Source organism: Anabrus simplex, chromosome 1 (genome assembly GCF_040414725.1).
Source record: "Anabrus simplex isolate iqAnaSimp1 chromosome 1, ASM4041472v1, whole genome shotgun sequence".
In the NCBI taxonomy this organism is placed as follows: domain Eukaryota; kingdom Metazoa; phylum Arthropoda; class Insecta; order Orthoptera; family Tettigoniidae; genus Anabrus; species Anabrus simplex.
The window spans coordinates 1,153,493,633-1,153,517,830 of NC_090265.1; the positions used below are offsets into that span (position 1 = coordinate 1,153,493,633).

At 39.4% G+C, this 24,198-nt stretch overlaps 1 protein-coding gene across 5 annotated transcripts in view; it reads left to right on the forward strand.

Moving 5' to 3' along the window:
* The window catches only part of LOC136858123 (protein arginine methyltransferase NDUFAF7 homolog, mitochondrial), a 213,448-nt gene that overhangs the window by 77,550 nt on the left and 111,700 nt on the right, over window positions 1-24,198 (forward strand). For 4 of the 5 annotated variants that reach the window (XM_068225424.1, XM_067137435.2, XM_067137437.2 and 1 more), the window contains exon 7: window positions 18,139-18,312. The exons of the other annotated variant lie outside the window; for it this stretch is intronic. In XM_068225424.1, coding sequence (XP_068081525.1) covers window positions 18,139-18,312 — 174 coding nt within the window. The remainder of the gene's footprint in view (window positions 1-18,138; window positions 18,313-24,198) is intronic. 5 annotated transcript variants of the gene reach the window in all.

The window sequence follows — 24,198 nt, forward strand, 5'->3', positions numbered from 1 at the left end:
TCTTGAAAAGGCATTTGATGATGCTGATTGGACCAAGCTATTTGAGATTCTGAAGGTGATCGGTATCAGGTATCGAGAACGAAGAATTATCTACAATCTGTATAAAGATGTCTGCAGTGATAAGAATTGAGGGCTTTGAATATGATGCAGCATTCGAGAAAGGAGTGAGGCAAGGCTGCTCTCTGTCCCCGCCCCCCGCTCCTTTAAATGTTTACATAGAACAGGCAGTAAAGGAAAACAAAGAGGAATTTGGAAAGGGAATCACAATTCAAGGAGAGGATATTAAAACCTTGAGATTTGCTAATGAAATTGTTATTTTATCTGAGACTGCAGAAGATCTCGAAGTTGCTGAATGGTATGGACGAAGTCTTGGGTAAGGAATACAAGATGAAAATGATAAAGTAAAAAAAAAATGTAATGGAGTGCAGTTGAACGAAGGCAGGTGGTGCAGGAAATATTAGGAAATGGAAGTAGATGAATATTGTTACTTGGGTAGTAAAATAACTAACGATGGCAGAAGTAAGGAGGACATAAAATGCAAAGTAGCACAAGCAAGGAAGAACTTTCTTAAGAAAAGAAAAATTTGCTTACTTCAAACATTGATATAGGAATTAGAAAGATGTTTCTGAAGACTTTCATCTGTAGCGTGGCATTGTATTATAAGTGAAACATGGACGATAACCACCTCAGAAAGAAAGAGAATAGAAGCTTTTGAAATGTGGTGTTACAGAAGAATGCTGAAGATGAGATCAGTGTTGCCAACTTATATTTTCAAGATCCGCTAAATACTACTAAAAATCCGCTAAAATTCCGCCAAGAAATGCGATCTCAAATAATGAGCAATAAGAATGAGCAGTAATAATTGCAACCCGACAAAGGTAAAACAGGAATGATAATAAAAACTCATAAATAGCACCAAATGAGCACAAGAAGCAAAATACTTACCATCGAGCAGCAGTAGCATTAAATATACCAGTGTGGAGGGCACAGAACATAAAGGAAAAGGGCAGGATCCAAAACTAGCTACTTGAGGTGTTGCCAGGTCAACATTACTAACTACTAAATGAAAGCAAAATTAAATTTCAGTAAACTAAACTTTACTTAAAAATTAGGAAAAATTTAAAAAGAATTGATGAATGGAAACTGAAGAAGAAATAATTAAATTGTAAATAACCTCTTTGAATTATGGATAAAAATCAATTTATAAAGCAATATATACTATGGGTGCGCACTCGGATAACAACGTAAAATAATTTTTATGTAGTAATAAATAAGTAAATAGAAGAAAAAAATTCTAATAATTCAATTCATTAAAATAGGAGGCAAATGTCTATTTTTAAGATTATTAAAATCGTGAAAACACACAGCTTGCATTAGAACCAATAAATGACAAATGTTAAAACGGATCCGTGCTTTAGAAAACTTATTCCACCACTGACCAGTGTTTTTGTAAGCGGGTATACTACAATAAATCTCACTAAACTGAAATTTGTTTCCAGACCCTGTACACAAGGATTTCAATCATCCCAGAAACGTGGAAACACACTCAATATTTAAGGCAATGATAGCCGACCAAATATTCCACATGTAAATAATTAAAAGAACACAAGAGAAAATCGCACGAACCCGAATAAAAATATGTCTCAAATAATTTACAAATTACGAAAAGAAACACTTAAAATTCCACAGAAAACGAACAATGGTCCACACGAAGCATACAGCTTCCCAAAACCAAGCCAACATCCCACTTAAAGACAAAAGGCAAGGCCCACACAAAATTAGCGTACCGGAGATAAGATAAAAATATGACAGACAATAATGAAAGAAAGAAGGAAAGAAAACACGGACGCGAATAATCTGAAGAGGGTAACCTTAAGTATCTTTAAGAAATGGTAGAAACAAATTTCAGCTTCCTGCAACCACTATATTACAATAATATAATTATAATATTTTGAATTTAACATTTCCTCCAACCATGTATTAACAGAGGATTTAAAAGCCGGTTGTAAAATTTTAATTTTAGGAGGCTCTGGAAAACGGTAATGGTTGAATAAGACCGGAAATAAACCATCCCAGTAAGTAATTAAACAATGATCCATTACGAAAACAATACTAGCACATAACGTCATTCAAAACATTGATAACAGAGCAAAGGGATCCACAAATATGAACATCATATCGTAGGTTATAAACTTCATGGTTCTGATCCATATTGAATTGCAAGTACAGTGTAATTATTAAATTAATGTAGTAATGGTCCACCTTTCAATACTATAATATGTAATATTCTAAATTACATTAATTAGGGACTGGTTTCGGCCGGGGCTGGCCATCTTCAGCCTTAATGTAAAACACCTAATAACTAAACAAATGTACATGCACACAATTGACATAAAACAAATGAAAACATATATATACAAAGTGACATTAAAAACTGGGATGGAATTATGAATAAAATCTGAAAATGAACTAGGTTCAAACATCTTGAGTATGTTCATCATTGAGAATAATTTCAAGAGTTAATTTATATACACAGAACTGTTAGTTCTAATACTGCTGGAAACTGGTAAATGTTGATCCTGTAGTTTGTCATCAAATCTATTTGTGTGGTGTTAGCTCTATGTAATCCATTGGACACTGCTGTAAGTAACCACTAGCTGATGGGGAACTGTTAGATGTTGTTTCATCCTCAATCAAAATAATAAATGAGATGCTCTTATGGTGCTTGTTAAATCTTGCTGAAAATGTTGTTGGACATTGTCAGGACAGCACATGAAGATGTGGTTAACACTGATACATCGTGTCTGGTTTTTTTTTTTTTTTCGATTCATTGCAGTGCCCATGAAGTTAACCTGATAAATTAGATAAAATTAAATTAATGAATTGAATGAGAGAATGTGTTAGTTAGATGGCATAGGTTATGTGAGACTTACCTCTCAATACAGCATGAGGTGTGTGGTCTATTGTTGAGTGTGCTTCAGACTAACTGTTGTGAGATTCAAAATTTTATACCAGACACAATGTATCTGTGTTAACCACATCTTCATGTGCTGTCCTGACAATGTCCAACAACATTTTCAGCAAGATTTAACAAGCACCATGAGAGCATCTCATTTATTTTGATTGAGGATGAAACAACATCTAACAGTTCCCCGTCAGCTAGTGGTTACTTACAGCAGTGTCCAATGGATTACATAGAGCTAACACCACACAAATAGATTTGATGACAAACTACAGGATCAACATTTACCAGTTTCCAGCAGTATTAGAACTAACAGTTCTGTGTATATAAATTAACACTTGAAATTATTCTCAATGATGAACATACTCAAGATGTTAGAACCTAGTTCATTTTCAGATTTTATTCATAATTCCATCCCAGTTTTTAATGTCACTTTGTATATATTTGTTTTCATTTGTTTTATGTCAATTGTGTGCATGTACATTTGTTTAGTTATTAGGTGTTTTACATTAAGGCTGAAGATGGCCAGCCCCGGCCGAAACTAGTCCCTAATTAATGTAATTTAGAATATTACATATTATAGTATTGAAAGGTGGACCATTACTACATTTATTTAATAATTACATTGTACAAATATGAACCACGAAAAGTAGAAGGAAATCCACCTACTAAATTATTAATAATAATAACTTTAAGAAACAGAAAAAGGTATCACAACAATAATCACGGTTAAATAAAACGAATGGAATAATTTGCCCCTCATCCGCCCATATACCATGTTCCAGAATTACTCCACTATAATAATTTAGATATAGAACTTCACAAAAATCACGTTAAGTTACGTTTTAATTTTTTTTGGAGATACAATTTATATCATTAAATGTCTGATGCAGAAGAAATTCCAGCTTAATTTAATGAATAAACGGTGGCCGACATGTCCATAATCTATAGGCCTAATTTCAATTACAGTTGCGGAGTAGACATGAAATAATACTAGCAGCGTTGCCAAAATTTTTTTTATATAATAGATGTCACATTCTTCTTCTCCAAATAATCCGGCAGTAGAACAGTTTCGAAACAATTAAGATGATACTAGTAATTACATCTTTGGGTGTCCAATTTAATATAATCCAATATTTACATAGTTTGCCCATATTGCAAAAGGTACACTCACTCAGATATTCATTCCACAACACAAATACGAAAGAACGATGATAGAAACTACAGCAGATATTTAATTACACTGTAACTAAGGCCAACGGCCTATTTCCATGGTTATTAGCCTGGAGAATCAGACTCCATTCTGGCAACTTTCAGTCGAGTCTTATACACAACAACTCCAAACGCGTCCATCATGGCGATCCGCCGGGAACAGACTAGCGTGCAAGCGAGTAAGGCGCGCATCGCTCAATACAAGCGAGACTGCGCATGCTCAAGTCAAGGATTTGCTTATTGAGCCAATGAGGAAAATCGAAGTTATTGACGTAATAATGGCAAAATATGCATTTTAAATAGGCATAGTTCAGGCAGATAAATTAACGGCAATTCAAACAGTGGGCGAGAATGGCAGATAAGGTCCCCACACACCAATACATATGTCCAACAAATGAGGGTATCGTAAATTCTTGTCACAGAAGAATGCTGAAGGTGAGATCAGTGTTGCCAACTTATATTTTCAAGATCCTCTAAATACTACTAAAAATCCTCTAAAATTCTGCCAAGAAATCCGATCTCAAATAATGAGCAATAAGAATGAGCAGTAATAATAATAATAAATAATAATAATAATAATAATAATAATATTAAAAGTAAATGTCCCCACTCACCTGTTCTGTGCGTTTCACTGGGATTAACCCCCTGCCTGCTAGCCGGCGAGCTAAAACTTGTAGGCGTTTTACTGCCGGATGCAAACTAGGTGAATCCCCTAGTCAAGGGCCACACACAGAACAGGCCAGTTCATTTAACGGTCTTCCTTCATAGCATAAATATAAATGCTACTCTCTCACAGTTTCATTATCTATCGCCATTCATCAACTAAGAGATAAGTAACCTTTCCCCATGCATTACAAATTTATGATACCATGATTTCATAACATAAAATCCAAATAACATGTTTTCCTCATGTGACTGCTAGCCCCTGACAAGAAATATGGAATAGTTCGGGGACAGACTGGAGTACAAATTTTAAAAAAACGTAAAATGGATAAAACAGTAAATTCCGCTATAATAAATCTAGAATTCCACTGAAAAATCCGCTGTCCGCTAAATGACATATTTCTCCATCGACAGTCTTCTGATTCCGCCACATTTAGCAGAAAATCCGCTAAGTTGGCAACACTGGGTAAGATGGATAGATCAAATCATGAATGAAGAGGTACTGAATCGAATTGGTGAGAGGAGATCGATTTGGCTGAATTTGACGAGAGGAAGAGATAGATTGATAGGACACATCTTAAGATACCCAGGACTTGTTCAGTTGGTTTTTGAAGGAAGTGTAAGCAGTAAGAACGGTAGAGGTAGACCAAGGTATGAATATGACAAGCAGATTAGAGCAGATGTAGGATGCAATAGTTACGTAGAAATGAAAAGGTTAGCACAGGATAGTGTGGCATGGAGTGCTGCATCAAACCAGTCTATGGACTGATGACTCAAACAACGACAACACATTGTTCTTATTGGCCGCAATGAATTAGAAATTAGGCAGTTGTTTGTGGAAATAGAGGAAATGACAGCAAAAATTGGCTTCGGGTAAATGATAAATAGACACATTACATGGTTGTAGAGAGGCCGAATCATGAGGAGGTTGACAGATTGCCTTTGAAGGCTGGGAAGTATATATTTAAACGAGTAGAGGAGTTTAAATTCTTTGGTGTATTAATCGATGAGCAAAACCGAAGGCAACAGGAACACCAAGCTAGAATTGAGAATGCAAATAAGGCATTTTACTCTATGAGCCCTATATTAGGTTCCATGTTTTTAAGAAGGAATGCAAAAATGATTATCTACAATACTATCATTCGACCAGTACTTCTGTACGGTTCCGAGACAAGGAGCATAACCAAGAAAGAGCAGCAGCAGTTGCAAGTCTTTGAGAATAAAGTTTATAGAAAAATATTTAGCCCATGGTTCGATCCTATCTCTCAAAGCTGGCAGAAAAGATATACTGATGATGTTTATGCCCTCTCTCAACAACACGCTATAATGGGTGTGATAGAATCCAACAGACTGCACTGGGCTGGATATGTACTGAGGATGCAGGATAACAAAGCTCCAGTAGATTTATACAAGGGATCTCTTAATGGGAAAAGTCCTTCAGGAAGACCCCGAAGCACCTGGAAGAAGGAGATCAACAAGGAATGCTGGACCCTCCAAATTGATAACTGGGAGGAGCAGGCTCAAGATCGAAAAGGATGGAAGAGGACTATGAGATTGGCACGGGAACTTCACATCCCTCAGAAGTCTACGGAGTGAGTGAGTGAGTGAGCGAGGGAGCGAGTGAGTGAGTGAGTGAATATCTCGGTGCCTCAATTCGTACTTTCCTTTCTTTTACAGAAAAAAAAACCTATAATTTCCTCTGCGCATCAGTACATACTTCTAAAAGTCAGTAAATTTCAACAATAAAATTCTGTCTCCAACTTGAAAGAAAATAGCACTGACATTAGTTGAGGAAAATGGTATCACTGTGTTGAAAATAAAATACTGTATTACCAAATATAAGTCAATAACTGCCTAACACCGAGCGAGTTGGTCGTGCGGTTAGGGGCCCGCAGTGTGCATTCGGGAGATAGTGGGTTTAAACCTCACTGTCGGCAACCCTGAAGATGGTTTTCCATGGTTTCCTATTTTTACTTCAGGCAAACGCTGGGACTGTACCTTCAGTAAGGCCGCTGTCGCTTTCTTCCCACTCCTGTTAGTTTCCTATCCCATCATCACCAAAAGATATAACTGTGTCGGTGCAACGTAAAGCCTACTGTAAAAAGAAAAAAGAAAAAAACAGCCTAACAACTATCAGTGTTCCACAAATAAATCAATTTCATGTCAAATAAATCAATTTCACGAAAAGAATCCATCATGTAGGCACCTGCTACCAATATACAAAAATAGTATGTCAGTTTGTCAAATATGCTGAAAAAGAAGACAATAATATCATGAAAAATTTTCTAGATGCACAAATATGACCAAATACTACCATACCTCTTGACTTTTACGAAGACTCCTACCATATTTACCTTATACCTTTAATACATTTCCATCTACTAAAATAAACAAGGTTATAAAAGAAACAACAAAGTCCTTGGGTCACGACACTTAGTCATGAGTGAAATGACTGGAGAGGGAGATAATACCTGGATTCAGATTGTTGGGGATCTTGCCTAATATTCCTTCTTTTACCCCGTGAACGAAGCATCTTTGTTTGTGTTCATTTGTTTATATATTGTCTCCGTAAGTAAAGAGAGGAATTGATACATAAAGGTGTGTTTCATTAACCTCGCTCTCCCATCACGAATCACGACATTTTTGGTGCCGACACCGTGTACTCAGATAACGCACAAACTTTCCACGTGGCTAACAGAGAACTGATGGAGCTCCTCACTACAATTGAGGATCCCAAGATACATCATTACTTTGCCCATTACGCTGTCACCTGGGAATTCATACCATCACGGGCGGCTTGGTGGGTAAGGATGGTGGGAACGGATGATAGGTTCCACCAAACGCTGCCTCCGAAAAGTGCTAGGTCGCGCACGAGTAGGCAAAGAGGGTTTAAATACAGTCTTAGTGAACATCGAATCCGCCCTAAACTCACGCCCCGTCGTATTTGACGGAGATGACTGCGGAGCCTTAATACCATCCCATTTCCTCACCAATTGACGAAATAGAACACAATTTGCATCGACTGCAGGAAAGTTTTAAGAATTTAACACTTTTGGACGATACCATTCATGATCTCATTGCCGACGATGAATATGAAAACGATGTCCAGATATGCGAAGTGTATATAGAAAGTGCCAAGCGTGCAATCCGCAAAGCTAATAAACTCTTAGCAGCAAATTACTTCAATGATATACGGGATTTAGGTCCACAGTTAGCTTCATTCACAGCCGCGCCTGAAGTTAAATTGCTGACTATCAGGTTAGAACCGTTTTTGGGGGACATCGAAGCATGGCGACGTTTCTGGGAACAATTCCAGTCTTCCGTGGACAAAAACCTGACAGTATCTACTATCAACAAACATGTCTTTCTACGGGGATACTTGGACGGCGAACCAAAACTTTTAGTTGATGGAATATCCGTCACAGCGGAAACGTACGAACAAACTAAAAGAATTCTTCAATCACGTTACGGAGACAAAAACAGAATAATTCAGTTTCACTTAGGTTATCTTGAACACCTTCAGCCCGCTATTTCAGACAACCCTGATGTTCTCAATTCCAGATTTATAAAATGTCACCACCGGGCGAGTTAGTCGTGCGCGTAGAGGCGCGCGGCTGTGAGCTTGCATCCGGGAGATAGTAGGTTCGAATCCCACTATCGGCAGCCCTGAAAATGGTTTTCCGTGGTTTCCCATTTTCACACCAGGCAAATGCTGGGGCTGTACCTTAATTAAGGCCACGGCCGCTTCCTTCCAACTCCTAGGCCTTTCCCATCCCATCGTCGCCATAAGACATAAGACCTATCTGTGTCGGTGCGACGTAAAGCCCATAGCAAAAAAAAAAAGTCACCGAAGAGTTCAAGCCCTCGCCTCGCTAGGAGAAAACATGGACGAGTATGGTAGAATGTTAGCTCCGAAAATCCTCCGTGCCTTTCCCGGCGATCTTTGCCGACGTTGGCTTCTTCACGCCAAAAGATCAGAATTCGAGGAGAGCAACATTTCACGACTAATGGAATTTCTTAACGTTGAGGTTCAGAGTGCCTTGACCACTCAAAAGATATGAGGGGATGTTTCTGTAACTACTGTTTGCATACCGACAGCAACCAATTTCAGTATTAACACCAGAGCAAGTAAGTCCAAATCTAACAACAAACGACCACCAAATTCATACTACGTGTTCTGTGAGAATAGCGGCCACTGGGGACAAGACTGTAAGAGAATGACTAACTTGAAGGAGAGAATTGAGAAACTGAAGGCTACGAACAGATGTTTTCTATGCCTAAATCGAGGACATAACGCACGACAGTGTGTTAAACGAGACAAGGCAAAGTGCACAAAATGTAAGAAACAACACCATGTTTCCATCTGTGACGACAGAGAAACTCTGCCTACTTCCGTGGGTAAAATTGGCGTCTACACTCCAAACTTCACATTTCTTCAGACTGTGCGAGTATGGATAACGGGACCAACTGGGAAAAGTAAACTTACTCACTGCATTCTAGACGCTGGAAGCCAGTCGAATTTCATCAACACATCCTTAGTTGATTTACTCCAGCTTAAGGTTACTGACAAAAGAAATCTTGTAGTGACTTCATTCGGGACATCTTCTTGCATCACAAGTTCCAGACGACAGATCAAATTTGATATTACAGGATTTTCTACTAACGCCAACCTCAAACTCTCGGCCTTTGAAAGCAATAATACGTATTCACGCCATACAGCAGTACCACACGACATGAACGCACTGGCATCAGTAGATAAATTGAGACTAGCCAACCCGAAGAACGATTCATGTGAGTTTCCCATCGAAATTCTCATCGGCGCAGACCATGATTGGAAGCTCGTGAAGATAGACCAACCAATTCGAGTAACGTCATAACTTTAGTCCTCCTCTCTCAGTGGGAATATAGATCAGACACTACAGTCAATCAAATTACAGTCCAGCACATCTCTCTCTCCAATGAAATAACAACCAATAAGATTTCTCAGGTATCAGATGAAACCCAACGAACATTCTGGGAACTAGAGGCCATCAGTATCACAGAAAATCAAGAACGTGTATTGACAACAAAAGACAGTACCATTCTTCAAGAATTTCAAGAATCTTATAGGATTGAAGATGGCAGAAGAGTTGTAAAACTTCCCTGAAAGAAAGACGTCCTACTCCCTAACAGTCTATCCATCGCAGAGAGACGCTTCTATAGCCTGGAGAAGAATATGCAGACAAATGAAGAATTTAAGATTATCACCAATTGATGCTTAATTACATTTCGAAAGCACAAGTAGAAATTGTTTCTGCCGACAACACAAGTAAAGAGATATTTTGTTGACCCCATCACCCGGTTAAGAAAGATAAGAAAGGTAGCACTAAATTCAGAATCTTTTTGATGCTTCCTCACATGAAAAGGGTTATCCGTCCCTCAATGATGCCTTAGAAATGGAAACCTGAGATACTTGCCACTTTTATGCGTTTTCGGTCGCATGCGAAAGCAATCGTTTGTGACGGATGTCGGGCATTCCTACAGTTGAATCTTCATGATGATGACAGAAATTCGACTAGATTTCTTTGGTACCGGGTGGAGCTGAATAACAAAGGAAACTATGTCATGAAAGAAGACATCATTACATATCGTTTTACACGTCTTCCCTTTGAACTAACTAGTAGCCCGTTCTAATTATCAGCCACTCTTCGAGAGGTAGCAACACTGAAATCAGACAGATATCCGAAGGCATCCGCCGTAATAGAGAATTCTACCTTTATGGATGACTTTACAACTAGTGAATCTGTGTCGGTGCGACGTAAAGCCCCTAGCAAAAAAAAAAAAAAAACAACTAGTGAAGAAGACGACAAAGTCATAATGCTTTACTACGAACTCACTGCTTTACTGAAGAACATCAAGCTTCCTCTCTTGAAATGGGCCACAAGTTTTATATCTCTTCGAGATATATGGAAAGTGAAGGCCAGAACTATAAGTCAGAGACAAGTGTTTTAGGAGTGGCCTGGAATTACATGGACGACTACATCTTTACTGATCAGTGTGATATAACAGAAATCCTATTAGAAAAACATGGAACTAAGCGAAACGTTCTCCGTGCAACATCCAAATTTTACAATCCTCTTGGTTTGTTCACTCCAGTCTCCATCATCGCTTAAGTTCTCTTCAAGACATTTGGCTCACAGGAATCGACTGGGAAGAAATATTACCATCAGATCTCGCGCAGTGATGGCAGACCTGGACAGCAAAACTGCCCGTTTTATCAGCGTTGCATGTACCGAGATGGATTGGCATATCCAAAAGACAAAACCAGCCCGAAATTCATGTGTTTTGCGACACGTCCAAAAGGGCCTACGCAGCTGTACTATATGTGCGAACCATGATTGAGAACTCATACCTGATACAATTAGCCTGCAGCAAGACTAGGGTTGCTCCTGTGAAGAAAATCACACTACCTAGATTGGAACTACTTGCCGCATTAATTGGTTCACGTCTTCTGAACTACTTCTGTAAGGTGACTGATTTCGACGTCACCAAAGTTGTCTTATGGAGTAACTCAACAGTGACACTTTTCTACAAAATTTTGGACTTCATATTCATTAAATTATGTTGTGACTTCGCGCCTGATAATATGCTGGCTCACTTAACTGTTCACCTCTTCTCGTAAACATTTGGAGTCAGTGCCAAATTTTGCGTGTGTTGTGCTACTATTCAGAAGATCGCGCCTTACTTCATATAAGTGACTGACCTACTTCTTCTAGATTTTACGTTTTAAAATCGCACAGTGCCAATCTCCATCATCTTATTTTGCCTCTTCAGCTGTTTTAATAAAAGACTCATTCTTTAATTTCTTATTTACCTATGCATTGTTTTTGCATTTTACTCGGCTGATGATGACCCAGATTGGGGTCGAAACCGGTACCACTTCCACTTATAATTAAATAGAAATGTAACACTAAATTTCTTATTTATTTGTATTGAATAGGTTGAACTACGTTATTTGTAATTTCAATTTAATCATTGATCATAACACTTCCAAGTATGGTCTATACCTATGTATTTCCATCACAATGGTTAGTGATCTTTTTGTTTTATTCATTACTCACATATTAAGATGCATAAATTAAAAATTTAAGATGGACTTTGGTTTGGTGGAGTTGCAGCAGTGGCAGCCCAGTACTCAGGGAATAGTATGAGCTGCATTTGTTTCCCATGTTAGGGGGGGGGGGGGCTGCAAGAGCAACTGTTTCCCAATGTAAGTGACGGCCTGAATAATTGCTGGCAGTAGCACTAAAATTCCTTTGGGCATGGCAACCCCATCATAACAATGGTCTAAAAATGAGTGATGGTATACCATCAACACCTGGACGAGGGGAAATGAAATTTATGATGATGATGATGAAGAATTTGTAATGGCAATAGCTTTTAATTGTAACAAAGATATGACTTCGTCTAATACCGAAGAATTATTTCTGAGGATTACACTCTTATTCCTTTACATTTTAAACGCCGTAATAACCATAAACTACATTATTCTTTCAAATTCATATTAGCGGTTACAACTTTACTATCTTACTGTACCTTAGGCCATGGCCACTTCCTTTCCACTCCTAGCCCTTTCCTATCCCATCATCGCCATAAGACCTATCTGTGTCAGTGTGATGTAAAGCAACATGTTAAAAAAAAAAATCTAGTAAATCAATTCAATTCCTTTCTTTACTATACTTCTACAATTTACCACTAACAACTTTGTCATCCGTATGTGACTTCCAGCTCCCTGTACTCTCATCATCTCTCCCTTGTTCACTCTGTTTCCTTGTATATACCCCTCTATATTCCTATAATTTATACGTACCACTGCAGTTTAAGTGAAGCTCATCTGACCGCAGATCCCTACCTCGCACCTAGCCAGTAGGATCTACAAATTTCACTCCCAGTTCCCCACATATCCAATTCATAGTCTCATTTAAATCCCCGATCACCTTCCAGTCAGTATCCCACTGATAATAATTTCCACTCCCTTAAACTTCTTCCTTTCTACATTAACGAGATCTCGCACATCCGCAACTACCCTGGTACCTATTCCTGCTTGTCGGAACGAACATGAAAAATTACCACCTTCTCGTTACCCTTCTCCTTCCCTCTACTTTCATAAACATCTTATTCTTCTTTCAGTAAATCTGTCCTTAGACAGGTATCAACTGGATGTCCTCCATTTCTCTCTGTCCTGAACATCTTCCTTCATTTGCTTGTAACTTCTTCCTATCTTCACATCTGTCAGCATGTCAAACTTTCTTCATCCCCTCCCTTTTTTTCCTTCAACTTCTCCCTCCATGATTGTCTGTAGTAGACAATTTCTACGTAATGTGACCAATCCAAGATGTTCATTATCATAAAGTTACTCTCCTCTCCTACCCTGCTCAGAACCTCCTCATTTCTCACTCTATCGGTTCTATTTCATTTTCTCTATTCTTCTCCATAACCACATTTCAAAACTTTCTAAATATTTTTGTTCTTTCTGTCTGACTGTCCACGTTTCAGAACCATAAGACACCACACTCCACACAAAACATTTGGCAAACCTCTTCCTAAGTTTGATTGGTATGCTTCTAGCTGTCAGCAAATCTTTCACTCTCCCAAAAACCCTCTTTTCCATGGATATTCTGCGTCTCACTTCCTCTGTACAACTTCCGCTGGAAGTTATCAAGCTTCCCAAATACTCCAATGATTGAACCTGTTCTAATACTATTCCATGTATTGATATATTAATTGTGCCGTCTCCTTTTCCTATTTTCATCACTTTGGTCTTGTCAATGTTCATTTTCATTCCAATATTCTCACATTTACAGTATTCTCCATCATTACCTGGAGCTCTTCTTCCATTTCTGCTAGCACAGATATGTCATCAGCGTATTTGATAGTTTTTATTTTCTCCTCTCACTACAAGTCCTTTTCATTTTTTCCAAGGCCTTATTGATTAGCTTTTCAGCATATATATTAAAAGGTGTTGGTGACATACAACAACCCTGTCTCACACCTCTTTCAATACTTATCTCTTCAGTTTGACTGTCTTCTGCTTAAACTACCACTTTCTGGGCCATATACAATTGCTTTATCAACCATCTATCTATCTTTCCAATCTATACCAGTATCATACAGAATCTTCATCAGGATACCCCAGTCAGTTCTGTCAAATGCTTTTTCTCAGTCAACAAAACAAGCATACATTTCTCTATTTCCAAAAATTTTTTGCCATCATCCACAGACACCTAAAACTGATTTTCTCCTATATTCTCCTCTATTTTCTTTTCTGTTCTTCTTAGCACTATTTTGGTCACAGCCTTAGTGATATGACATAAAAAATTCATTGTCCTATAATCCTTACATTGATTGGAGTTGTATTTCTTTGGTAAAGAAACCATTATGGTCTTAAGGAGATCTTCAGGCCAGATGCCTGTGTCATATATTCTATTGATCAGGGTTTTAATTCTGACTATTGCATCCTTCCCTAAGGCTTTTAGTGCCTCAGACAGTATTTGATCACAGCCCATCACTTTCTTTTCCTTAAGATCCTAGATTGCACATTTTGTTCATGCTCTAATCCTTCCTGATCAACCCTAGAATCATATAGATCCTTTGTGTGTTCCTTCCATACATCTTTGTTTTCTTCAGTATTCATTGCTACATTTCCCTGCTTGTTTAGCATTCTTTGCTTGCTAATTTTCCTTGGTTCTCTCATTGTTATACACTTTGCAGCTCTGTACATTTCTTCTATTTTTCCTTGCCTTTCCAATTGTTCTATTTCTTCACATTGCTGTTCCATCCAATCTTCTCTTGCTTTGTCAGTAATCCTTCTCAATTCATTGTTCAGTTTTCTGTATTGTTGTTTTCCTTCATCCGATGAGTCATTTTTCCATTTTCTTCTCTTATCCATTTTATCTAATATATTCTGTGTGATCCATTCCTTTTTATTGTTTTTTTCCACTTATCCAACTTGTTTCTCTAAAGCTTCCAGCATTGCATCTCTTATGGTAACCCATTCTTCTGATACATCCAAACTCGGTTTTATACACTGACTGACAGAGCAAATGCAACACCAAGAAGGAGTGGTTCGAAAGGGATGAAAGTTGGGGAAAAAACAGAGACGGCACGGACGAATAATTGATGTTTATTTCAAACCGATATGCAGGTTACACAATGCGCACGGCATCGACTCAGTAGGATGTAGGACCACCGCGAGCAGCGATGCACGCAGAAACACGTCGAGGTACAGAGTCAATAAGAGTGCGGATGGTGTCCTGAGGGATGGTTCTCCATTCTCTGTCAACCATTTGCCACAGTTGGTCCTCCGTACGAGGCTGGGGCAGAGTTTGCAAACGGCGTCCAATGAGATCCCACACGTGTTCGATTGGTGAGAGATCCGGAGAGTACGCTGGCCACGGAAGCATCTGTACACCTCGTAGAGCCTGTTGGGAGATGCGAGCAGTGTGTGGGCGGGCATTATCCTGCTGAAACAGAGCATTGGGCAGCCCCTGAAGGTACGGGAGTGCCACCGGCCGCAGCACATGCTGCACGTAGTGGTGGGCATTTAACGTGCCTTGAATACGCACTAGAGGTGACGTGGAATCATATGCAATAGCGCCCCAAACCATGATGCCGCGTTGTCTAGCGGTAGGGCGCTCCACAGTTACTGCCGGATTTGACCTTTCTCCACGCCGACGCCACACTCGTCTGCGGTGACTATCACTGACAGAACAGAAGCGTGACTCATCGGAGAACACGACGTTCCGCCATTCCCTCATCCAAGTCGCTCTAGCCCGGCACCATGCCAGGCGTGCACGTCTATGCTGTGGAGTCAATGGTAGTTTTCTGAGCGGATGCCGGGAGTGCAGGCCTCCTTCAACCAATCGACGGGAAATTGTTCTGGTCGATATTGGAACAGCCAGGGTGTCTTGCACATGCTGAAGAATGGCGGTTGACGTGGCGTGCGGGGCTGCCACCGCTTGGCGGCGGATGCGCCGATCCTCGCGTGCTGACGTCACTCGGGCTGCGCCTGGACCCCTCGCACGTGCCACATGTCCCTGCGCCAACCATCTTCGCCACAGGTGCTGCACCGTGGACACATCCCTATGGGTATCGGCTGCGATTTGACGAAGCGACCAACCTGCCCTTCTCAGCCCGATCACCATACCCCTCGTAAAGTCGTCTGTCTGCTGGAAATGCCTCCGTTGACGGCAGCCTGGCATTCTTAGCTATACACGTGTCCTGTGGCACACGACAACACGTTCTACAATGACTGTCGGCTGAGAAATCATGGTACGAAGTGGGCCATTCGCTAACGCCGTGTCCCATTTATCGTTCGCTACGTGCGCAGCACAGCGGCGCATTTCACATCATGAGCATACCTCAGTGACGTCAGTCTACCCTGCAATTGGCATAAAGTTCTGACCACTCCTTCTTGGTGTTGCATTTGCTCTGTCAGTCAGTGTATTTCCCAATTTTTCTTCTGTACTATTTGTAAAAGGCTCGGGATCTTCCTTCTTCAGTTTTGCCAGATTCCACTTCTTTACAAGTTTCTTTTTAATATGTTTCAGCCGAGTTCTTATGTCTGCCACAAGTAAGTTGTGATCTGTATTAGCACCTGCTCCAGGGAAAGTTTTAGACATCTTGATGCTGTTTTTGAATCTTTGATTGGTTAAAATGTAGTCTATCTAATTTTATCACCAGGGCTTTTCCATGTATACAGTTTTCGTTTATGGTTCCTAAACCAGGTGTTGGCAATCTGAAGGTCAAGACTATTACAAAAACCTATCAGTTTATTTCCTCTTTCATTCCGTTGTCCTAGTCCATAATCTCCAACAACATCTCCCCACCACGCTGTTCCAATCGCCCATCATCACCGTTCTTATTTGACCTTTTCCATTTTCCTCAAACACCTCTTCTGTCTGTTCATATATCTTGTCTACCTCGTCCTCATCTGCTTCCGATGTAGGCACATATACTTGAATAAATAAGGTATCCTCAGGGTCACTTGATATCTTTGTTGTCATCACCCTGTCACTTACAGGTATTATCTTGATAATGTTTTTATCCAGAGTCTTCCTGTACACCAAGCCTATTCCTCCTTCTTTGTGGTCTCCTCCCTTATAAATGATCTTATACTCTCCAGAAATCAATTATCCTTCTCCTTCCCATTGTACTTCATATAGTCCTAAAATGCTGATATTATATCTCTCCATTTCCTTCTTTACATTTCCTAATTTACCTTTCTCGCTAATTGTTCTCACATTCCAAGTTCCTATCCTCAGTCCAGAAATTTCAGTCTTCATCTTAATCTCATCACACTTCTTTCCTGATTTAGTGCCCGCCCGAAGATCCGAATGGAGCATATTACTCCGGAATATTTCTTCTCAGCAACACCCATTCCATGAAAACACTTTGCCCTGGTTCCCTTTCCTCCACACACCTTCCCCACATGTTTTAATGTGGAGTCCCCCATGATCAGAGCTTTAAACCCTCCCACCTCGTTACATTTCCTCCCCTTCTGATCCCTCTTATCTTCCCTGATCTGTAGAACCTATTTCTTCCTCCCTTGTTTCACTCTCTTGTCTGTTCTACCTCCTCCTTCTTATCCTATACTCTACATTTTCCTTTCCCTTTCCCTGTCTTCTTATCTAACTCCTGGCCACTTTCCTGGTCCTCTTCTTCCCTCTGTTCTACCTGCAGTGACTCATAGCATTTCCTTACTGATACCTTTCCTGAATTCCCTATCGTAGTAGATACCTTGGTCCTCAGTTTCCTTCCCCTTAAAACGTTAGCGCCCCTGTCTTTCACTACTTCTCCCTTTCTTTCTAATACCCCTTGTATATCTACCATATCCTGTACGTTGTTGGAGAGAGACCTACCTTCATCCCTGTCCCCCGATATAATTCTAATTAATAATGTTATTTGCTTTACGTCCCACTAACTACTTTTATGGTTTTCGGAGGGAATCCTAATTATTTCTCTCAAACTCTCTAACTCTTCCCTTGTACTTGTCATTGCCTGTTCATACCACAGTCCCTGCACCTATAGTCCTTAGCCATTCTTTAATCTCCTTTACGGAAATACAAATTTTAAAATAATCTATAAGAGTTAAAAAAGGAACTCATTCTGTGATTTAAAAAAAGTCAAATTAAAGAAATGCAGTATGCATAATCTCATGTAGAACATTATTGGCATTCAGTATAATACCAGTGAAAGCAATAAATTTTGATACTTTTCTATATTCATTTTATAATATTAATAGTGTGTTAATATTGATACAGGCATTTCGCAAACACCAGTTACACAATCCCCTTGTTGAACCTGGTTCAGCTGATCTAACAGCTGATGTTGACTTCTCAAGATTACGAGCAGTTGCTGAGCCTCAGTTGATCACCTTTGGACCTGTCAACCAAGGTGATTTCTTGGAGAGACTGGGTATCAGTGTTCGGTTGCAGGTAATAGTGGTGCATTTGAGTTTTTGTATAGAAATTAACACTAAGGAATCTAGAGCTGTTATCATTGAAGGAGATGAATCTGTAATACAATGCCAACAATCTGTGGTGCTATCACAAGTATTGACTGTGATGAAGTTAAATATCTGGGTGCATCCTTCAATAAGACACTGATATTCAGTGAAAATGCCTTTGCTGGCAGGACCTAGTGTTTACAGTGCACTATGTCTTCTTGTATGGGCTAGAGCAATCTTGTTACTTTCATTGATCTGTCTCAGCTTTAACCTTGGCTTTGACAAAATGAAAGTGACTGAGGTACGAGTGATGCTAGTAATGCCATTCCTTCTGCAGCCAGTCCCTGATATGAATGGTGTGAAAATATTGCTCATAGGGTCGGTTGGTGCATGCATTTCAGTGGGCTTGGCAGACTGATATGTAATAGCAACTTCTGGCTCGGTGAGGAAAGCAACAGGAAACTACCTCGCTCCTCATTTCCCTAGTACGCCTCTTCAGTGATGCCTAGGCCATCTATGACAGCTGATGGCGGAGCTGTTGAGGATCCAACCAGCCTTTGGGCTGAGGACTAAACATACATACATTCAGTGAAAACCAAACTTTAGAATATCTATGAAGTAATTTAGATATGCTCGCTGCCTTCAATTTGCTGCAACCACAACAAAATTAACTGTTATAAATCAGTTCATAACCCCCACTTTAATATATTTTTTTCAACCGGCACCTATAGAGAAAATTTCCAATACATTTTTAATAGAAGCAGACAATTTAATCAAAAGTATAGGGAAGGAAATTCTTCAGCTACTAAGTGACACACTTAACAGTATGTTGTCATCATCATAGGCATTTATTTGTCAACGAATATATAGTAAATAAATACAACGTCATTTGGATGTATTCGTTGGGTCATCTCAGATGGCTAAACAGTCCGATTCTGGACGCACAGATTTTATTGCAGCGACAGCACACGCTAGTTGTTGCAGCAGATGGCTGTGCAAGATCACAATCCCTCGCATTCCCTCGTATTTTCCTGCGGTTCCTCCTCTCAGCTTCTAATCTTCTCCTATCTTGTCCTAGATGTTCAGCTCCGTTGTATACATTGGTATACCATTTGGGCCTATCCTCGGCTGTAGTTTCCCAGTTGACCACATCAATATGACACCTTTAGAGAAGACACTTTAGAACATCCTTATATAGTTTAAGCTGCCCTCCATCGTTACGCTGGCCATTCTTTAGTTGGGAGGACATGATTTTCTTTGGGAGGCGTGTATCTAGCATACGGATGATATGGCCAACCCAGCGTAACTGATACCTGACTATCTTTGCCTCTATGCTTGTAGTGTTGGTTTCTATGTATCTGGCATGTGGATGATATGGCCAGCCCAGCGTAGCTGATGCCTGACTATCTTTGCCTCCATGCTTGTAGTGTTGGTTTCTTCGAGGATACTAATATTCGTTCGACGATCTTGCCATTTAACTTTCAGTATTCTCCACAAGCATCGTTGATGGTATTTTTCCAGGCATTTTAGGTTTCTCCTGTAAGTTGTTCAGGTCTTGCAACCATAGATAAGAGTAGGGATAACAACAGCATTGTAAACGTAGAGTTTGGTTACCACATTGACATCATGATCGGATTAGGAGACGACTGAAAGCCGCACTAGCACATCTTAAACGATATTGGATTTCTGCATCATTTTCACATGTCGCGAGGTGGCATCCGAGGTAAGGAAAATGATTTAAGTTCTGCAGAGATTGGCCATTGATTGTAATAGCCGGAGTTCTCTTATTGGAATTTGGTGCCGTCTGGTAAAGGATCTTAGTCTTATTAATATTAATTTCCAGTCCGATACTTTCATATGCTTGATTAAAAGCATTTAGGATTGATTGCAGATCTTCCTCTGTGTTGGCTAAAATAACATTGTCATCTGTGTACTGAAGGTCTATAACTGACACTAAGGACACCTTGGTCCTAGCTCGCAGTCTGTTAATATTAAACAGATTTCCATCAGTTCTATACAAAAGTTTTACATCTGATGGCATTTTATCATCCACAAGGTGTAGTGTAGTTCCAACAAATACTGAGAACAATGTTGGAGCAATTACACAATGTTGCTTGACTCCAGTAGAAATACGGAAAGGATCTTTCTTTTGTTTCTACCGCAAATAGATGTACAGGATATTCTACCACCATCTAGTGCCATTCTGGAAGTTCAGTGTGTTTCACAATTCTGTAGCGGATTACACATCATATACAGATAATAATCTATATATATATATAAAGTAACTTGTCCTGACTGACTGACTGATTCATCATCGCCGGGCCAAAACTACTTGACATAAAGAAATGAAATTTTGAGGATACATTCATAATAAGATGTAGGTGCTCGCTAAGAGAGGATTTTTGGATATTCCGTCTCTAAGGGGGTGAAATTTTAAAATGAGTGTATCTATATCTCAACTCTTTAAAGGTTTACAGATGTAAAAATTGGTATTTAGAATCTCCTTTAAAAATAAGGAAACACGTATTTTTTTATTTTAAGAAAATGCCAATGGGAGGGGTGAAAAAGGGTGAAATATTGGTTGAATGCCTTTAATGAGGATACCGGTACTTATATCTCAGAAACTGAACATATTACAGACCTGAAAATTGGTACTTTTGATCTCTTTTAAAAATAAAGAAACACGTATTTTTTTATTTTTGGAAAATCCAATTAATGGGAGGGTGAAATGGGGGGTGAATTTTAAAATTAGTGTATCTATATCTCAAAACTTTGAAAGTTTACAGATGTAAAAATTGGTCTTTAGCATATCCTTTAAAAATAAGGAAACATGTATTATTTTGTTTTCGGAAAATCCCAATAGGAAAGGTGGAAAAGGGTGAAAAAGGGGTTGAATGCCTTAAATGAGGCTACTTATATTTCAGAACATGAAGATATTACAGACCTGAAAATTGGCGTTTGAGATCTCCTTTAAAAATAAAGAAACAAGTATTTTTTGGTTTTTGGAATATCCAATTAATAGGGGGTGAAAAGGGGGTGAATTTTTAAAATGAGTATATCTATATATCAAAACTTCTAAAGTTTATAGATGTAACAATTTGTTCTTAGAATCTCCTTTAAAAATAAAGAAACATGTATTTTTTGTTTTCGGAAATGCCACTTGGGTGGAGGGGGTAGTTAATAATGACTGAAAATGGTATTGACTTCTTTTAATTAGGCTACTGATATCTCAAAAATGGAGATGTTACAGACGTGAAATGTGATATTTGGAATCTGCTTTAAAAGTAAAGAAACACGTATTCTCGGAAAATCCAATGAGGGGGGGGGGGGGGGTTAAAGAATAGAAAAATTAATTGACTTATTTGTATGAGAACACATAAGCTAATAAAAACTAAAATTGTTACAGACATGAAAATTGGTATTTGGATCTCCTTTTAAAACAAAGGAAAACGCGTTTTTGGGGGGAAACCATCTTGGGGTGTGTGGGGGGGGGAGTGAAAAGGAATTGAATTCCTTTCGTGAGGTCACATAAATCTAAAACTGAAAAAGTTAGAGTCGTGATATTTGGTATTTAGAAGACCCTTTACTATTAAAGAAACAAGTATTTTTTGCCGGAAAATTCACGTAGGGGGGAGGGGGAGGAGTTTGAAAGGAAGTTAAAAAAGTTAATTATTTTTATGGGTATACTTATATCTCAAAACTGAACGTAATAGACGTGACCACATTGGTGTTTGGAATCTCCTTTAAACATAAAGAAGCACGCCATCTTTTCATTCTTTTTTTTTGGGGGGGGGGTAAATAAACTTAACGGCGGTGGGGTGTAAAAGGAGGGGAGACCAATTGATTTTACTGTTCGCAATGTACTTACAAGGAGCCTCCGTTGCTCAGGCAGCAGCGCGCCGGCCTCTCACAGCTGGGTTCCGTGGTTTAATTCCCGGTCACTCCATGTGACATTTGTGCTGGACAAAAATGAGGCGGGACAGATTTTTCTCCGGATACTCCGGTTTTCAATGTCATCATTCACTCCAGCAACACTGTCCAATATCAGTTCATTTCATTTGTCATTTATTAATCATTGCCCCAGAGAAGTGCGACAGGCTTCGGCAGCCGGAACAATTCCTATTGTCGCCGCTAGACGGGTGCTTTATTCATTCCATTCCTGACCCTGTCGAATGACTGGAAACAGGCTGTAGATTTTCGATGTACTTATTCTGATCATAAACCGATCATTTCTAACCTTTCCTGGGTTCATTTTCAAGAACCATCTTTTCCTTCGGAGAACGTTCTTAGATTACAGTAGATTCTGCTGGCATATAAATAAAAATTTAAACTAATTTGAAATAAACGATAGGAAAGAGATTGACCGTCCGTTCACCTCTATAATAAGGTCAATAATGCACGGAAGTATGTCATTCGTATCGCCAGAAATCCCGCACATTTGCCTAAGCGCGACGATGGTGCTGGTCACATTGTCAACAATGACAATGGCAGCGGATGTAAGTTACCGCCAAGTAGCGGTCTTGCATCTTGCTGTGGGGTCCAGAACATCTATAATAATAATAATAATAATAATAATAATAATAATAATAATAATGTTGTGGAGCGTCGTCAAATGTACGGACCGCGCTGGAAACGGGTCCTGGACTGCTAATGACTAAGAATGCAGTCCAGCCGCGGGTTCAGTACCGCCAAGGCATCCAAGACGACACCACGCCGGATCTCCTGAAGGATTTGATCCATATTTAAAATGCTTATAGGAAAAGATGGCAAAGATTTAGGGACCCAACTGACCGGGTAGAATATCTGGACCTAGCCCGGGAAGTACGAAACCGATTGCTGGAAAGAAAGATTGAAAAATGGGAGGAAACTTGCCGTAATCTATTAGAAAACGAGTCAGATCTCGAATTTTGGTGGATTCTCGCAGAAAACGAGTCAGATCGCGAATTTCGGCATTCAACAATAAGCATTCAATTACAAATTTCAGTATAATACCGTAGCGAAGCACGGGTATATTGCTAGTAAATTATATAATATTAATTTACAGGTATTTACATTAACTGAACTTGTATAAATATTTAGGTACAGCACATGTTTCATGACATAACCTCACAAACAATGCGATCATACCATAATAATAATAATACAAATACTAACAGGATGTAACACTTCATCGCCATACATTACAAGTAATAATAATAATTGTAAAATAATAATAATAAATCGAGCTCGACACTTGCATTATTTGCCCATGGATGAGAGAATATTGTTTTCAAGTTATATCTGTTTATCACACTTGCGTCACAGTCACACGGCACTTGACAGTTTCAGGACACTGGCCCAGTGGCATAGAGTCTACGACGACTGGAGATCCAAAAACTGCTGAGGTTGTTAGACCTCATGGACATAATCTGGTGTAGTTGGAGTTGTACCTTATCCGACATTTGGAGATTAAGATGATATCCTCCAGGAGCGTCCCTCTAGTTGTTGACTATCTCTGATTGCACTCCTATGGCTACAAGCAGTACAGCATGCCATATATGCCATAGTAATCACCACACCTTAATGAATGATAGAGTGGTGATCCTCCCGCACTGATCTGCTCACTCACACAGTTTCCCGCTGGGGTTGGATACCCAACCTTCCACTGGGTTGCTCAGTTTAACAAGGGCTCCTCTTGTAGGTTACGTGCTTGGAGTTGGAGTGAGAGAGGCTAGAGAACTCAAACTTGCCGAGTTCATATATTATTCTTGCTAGATGGACTGCAACGACGCATCTCACTCCCATTACGCCCCCACAGTATATTGTACAGTACACAAGCATTAAATATAAAGGCTTGTCTATATTTCTTGCATTATAGGAAACATATCTCCAACAA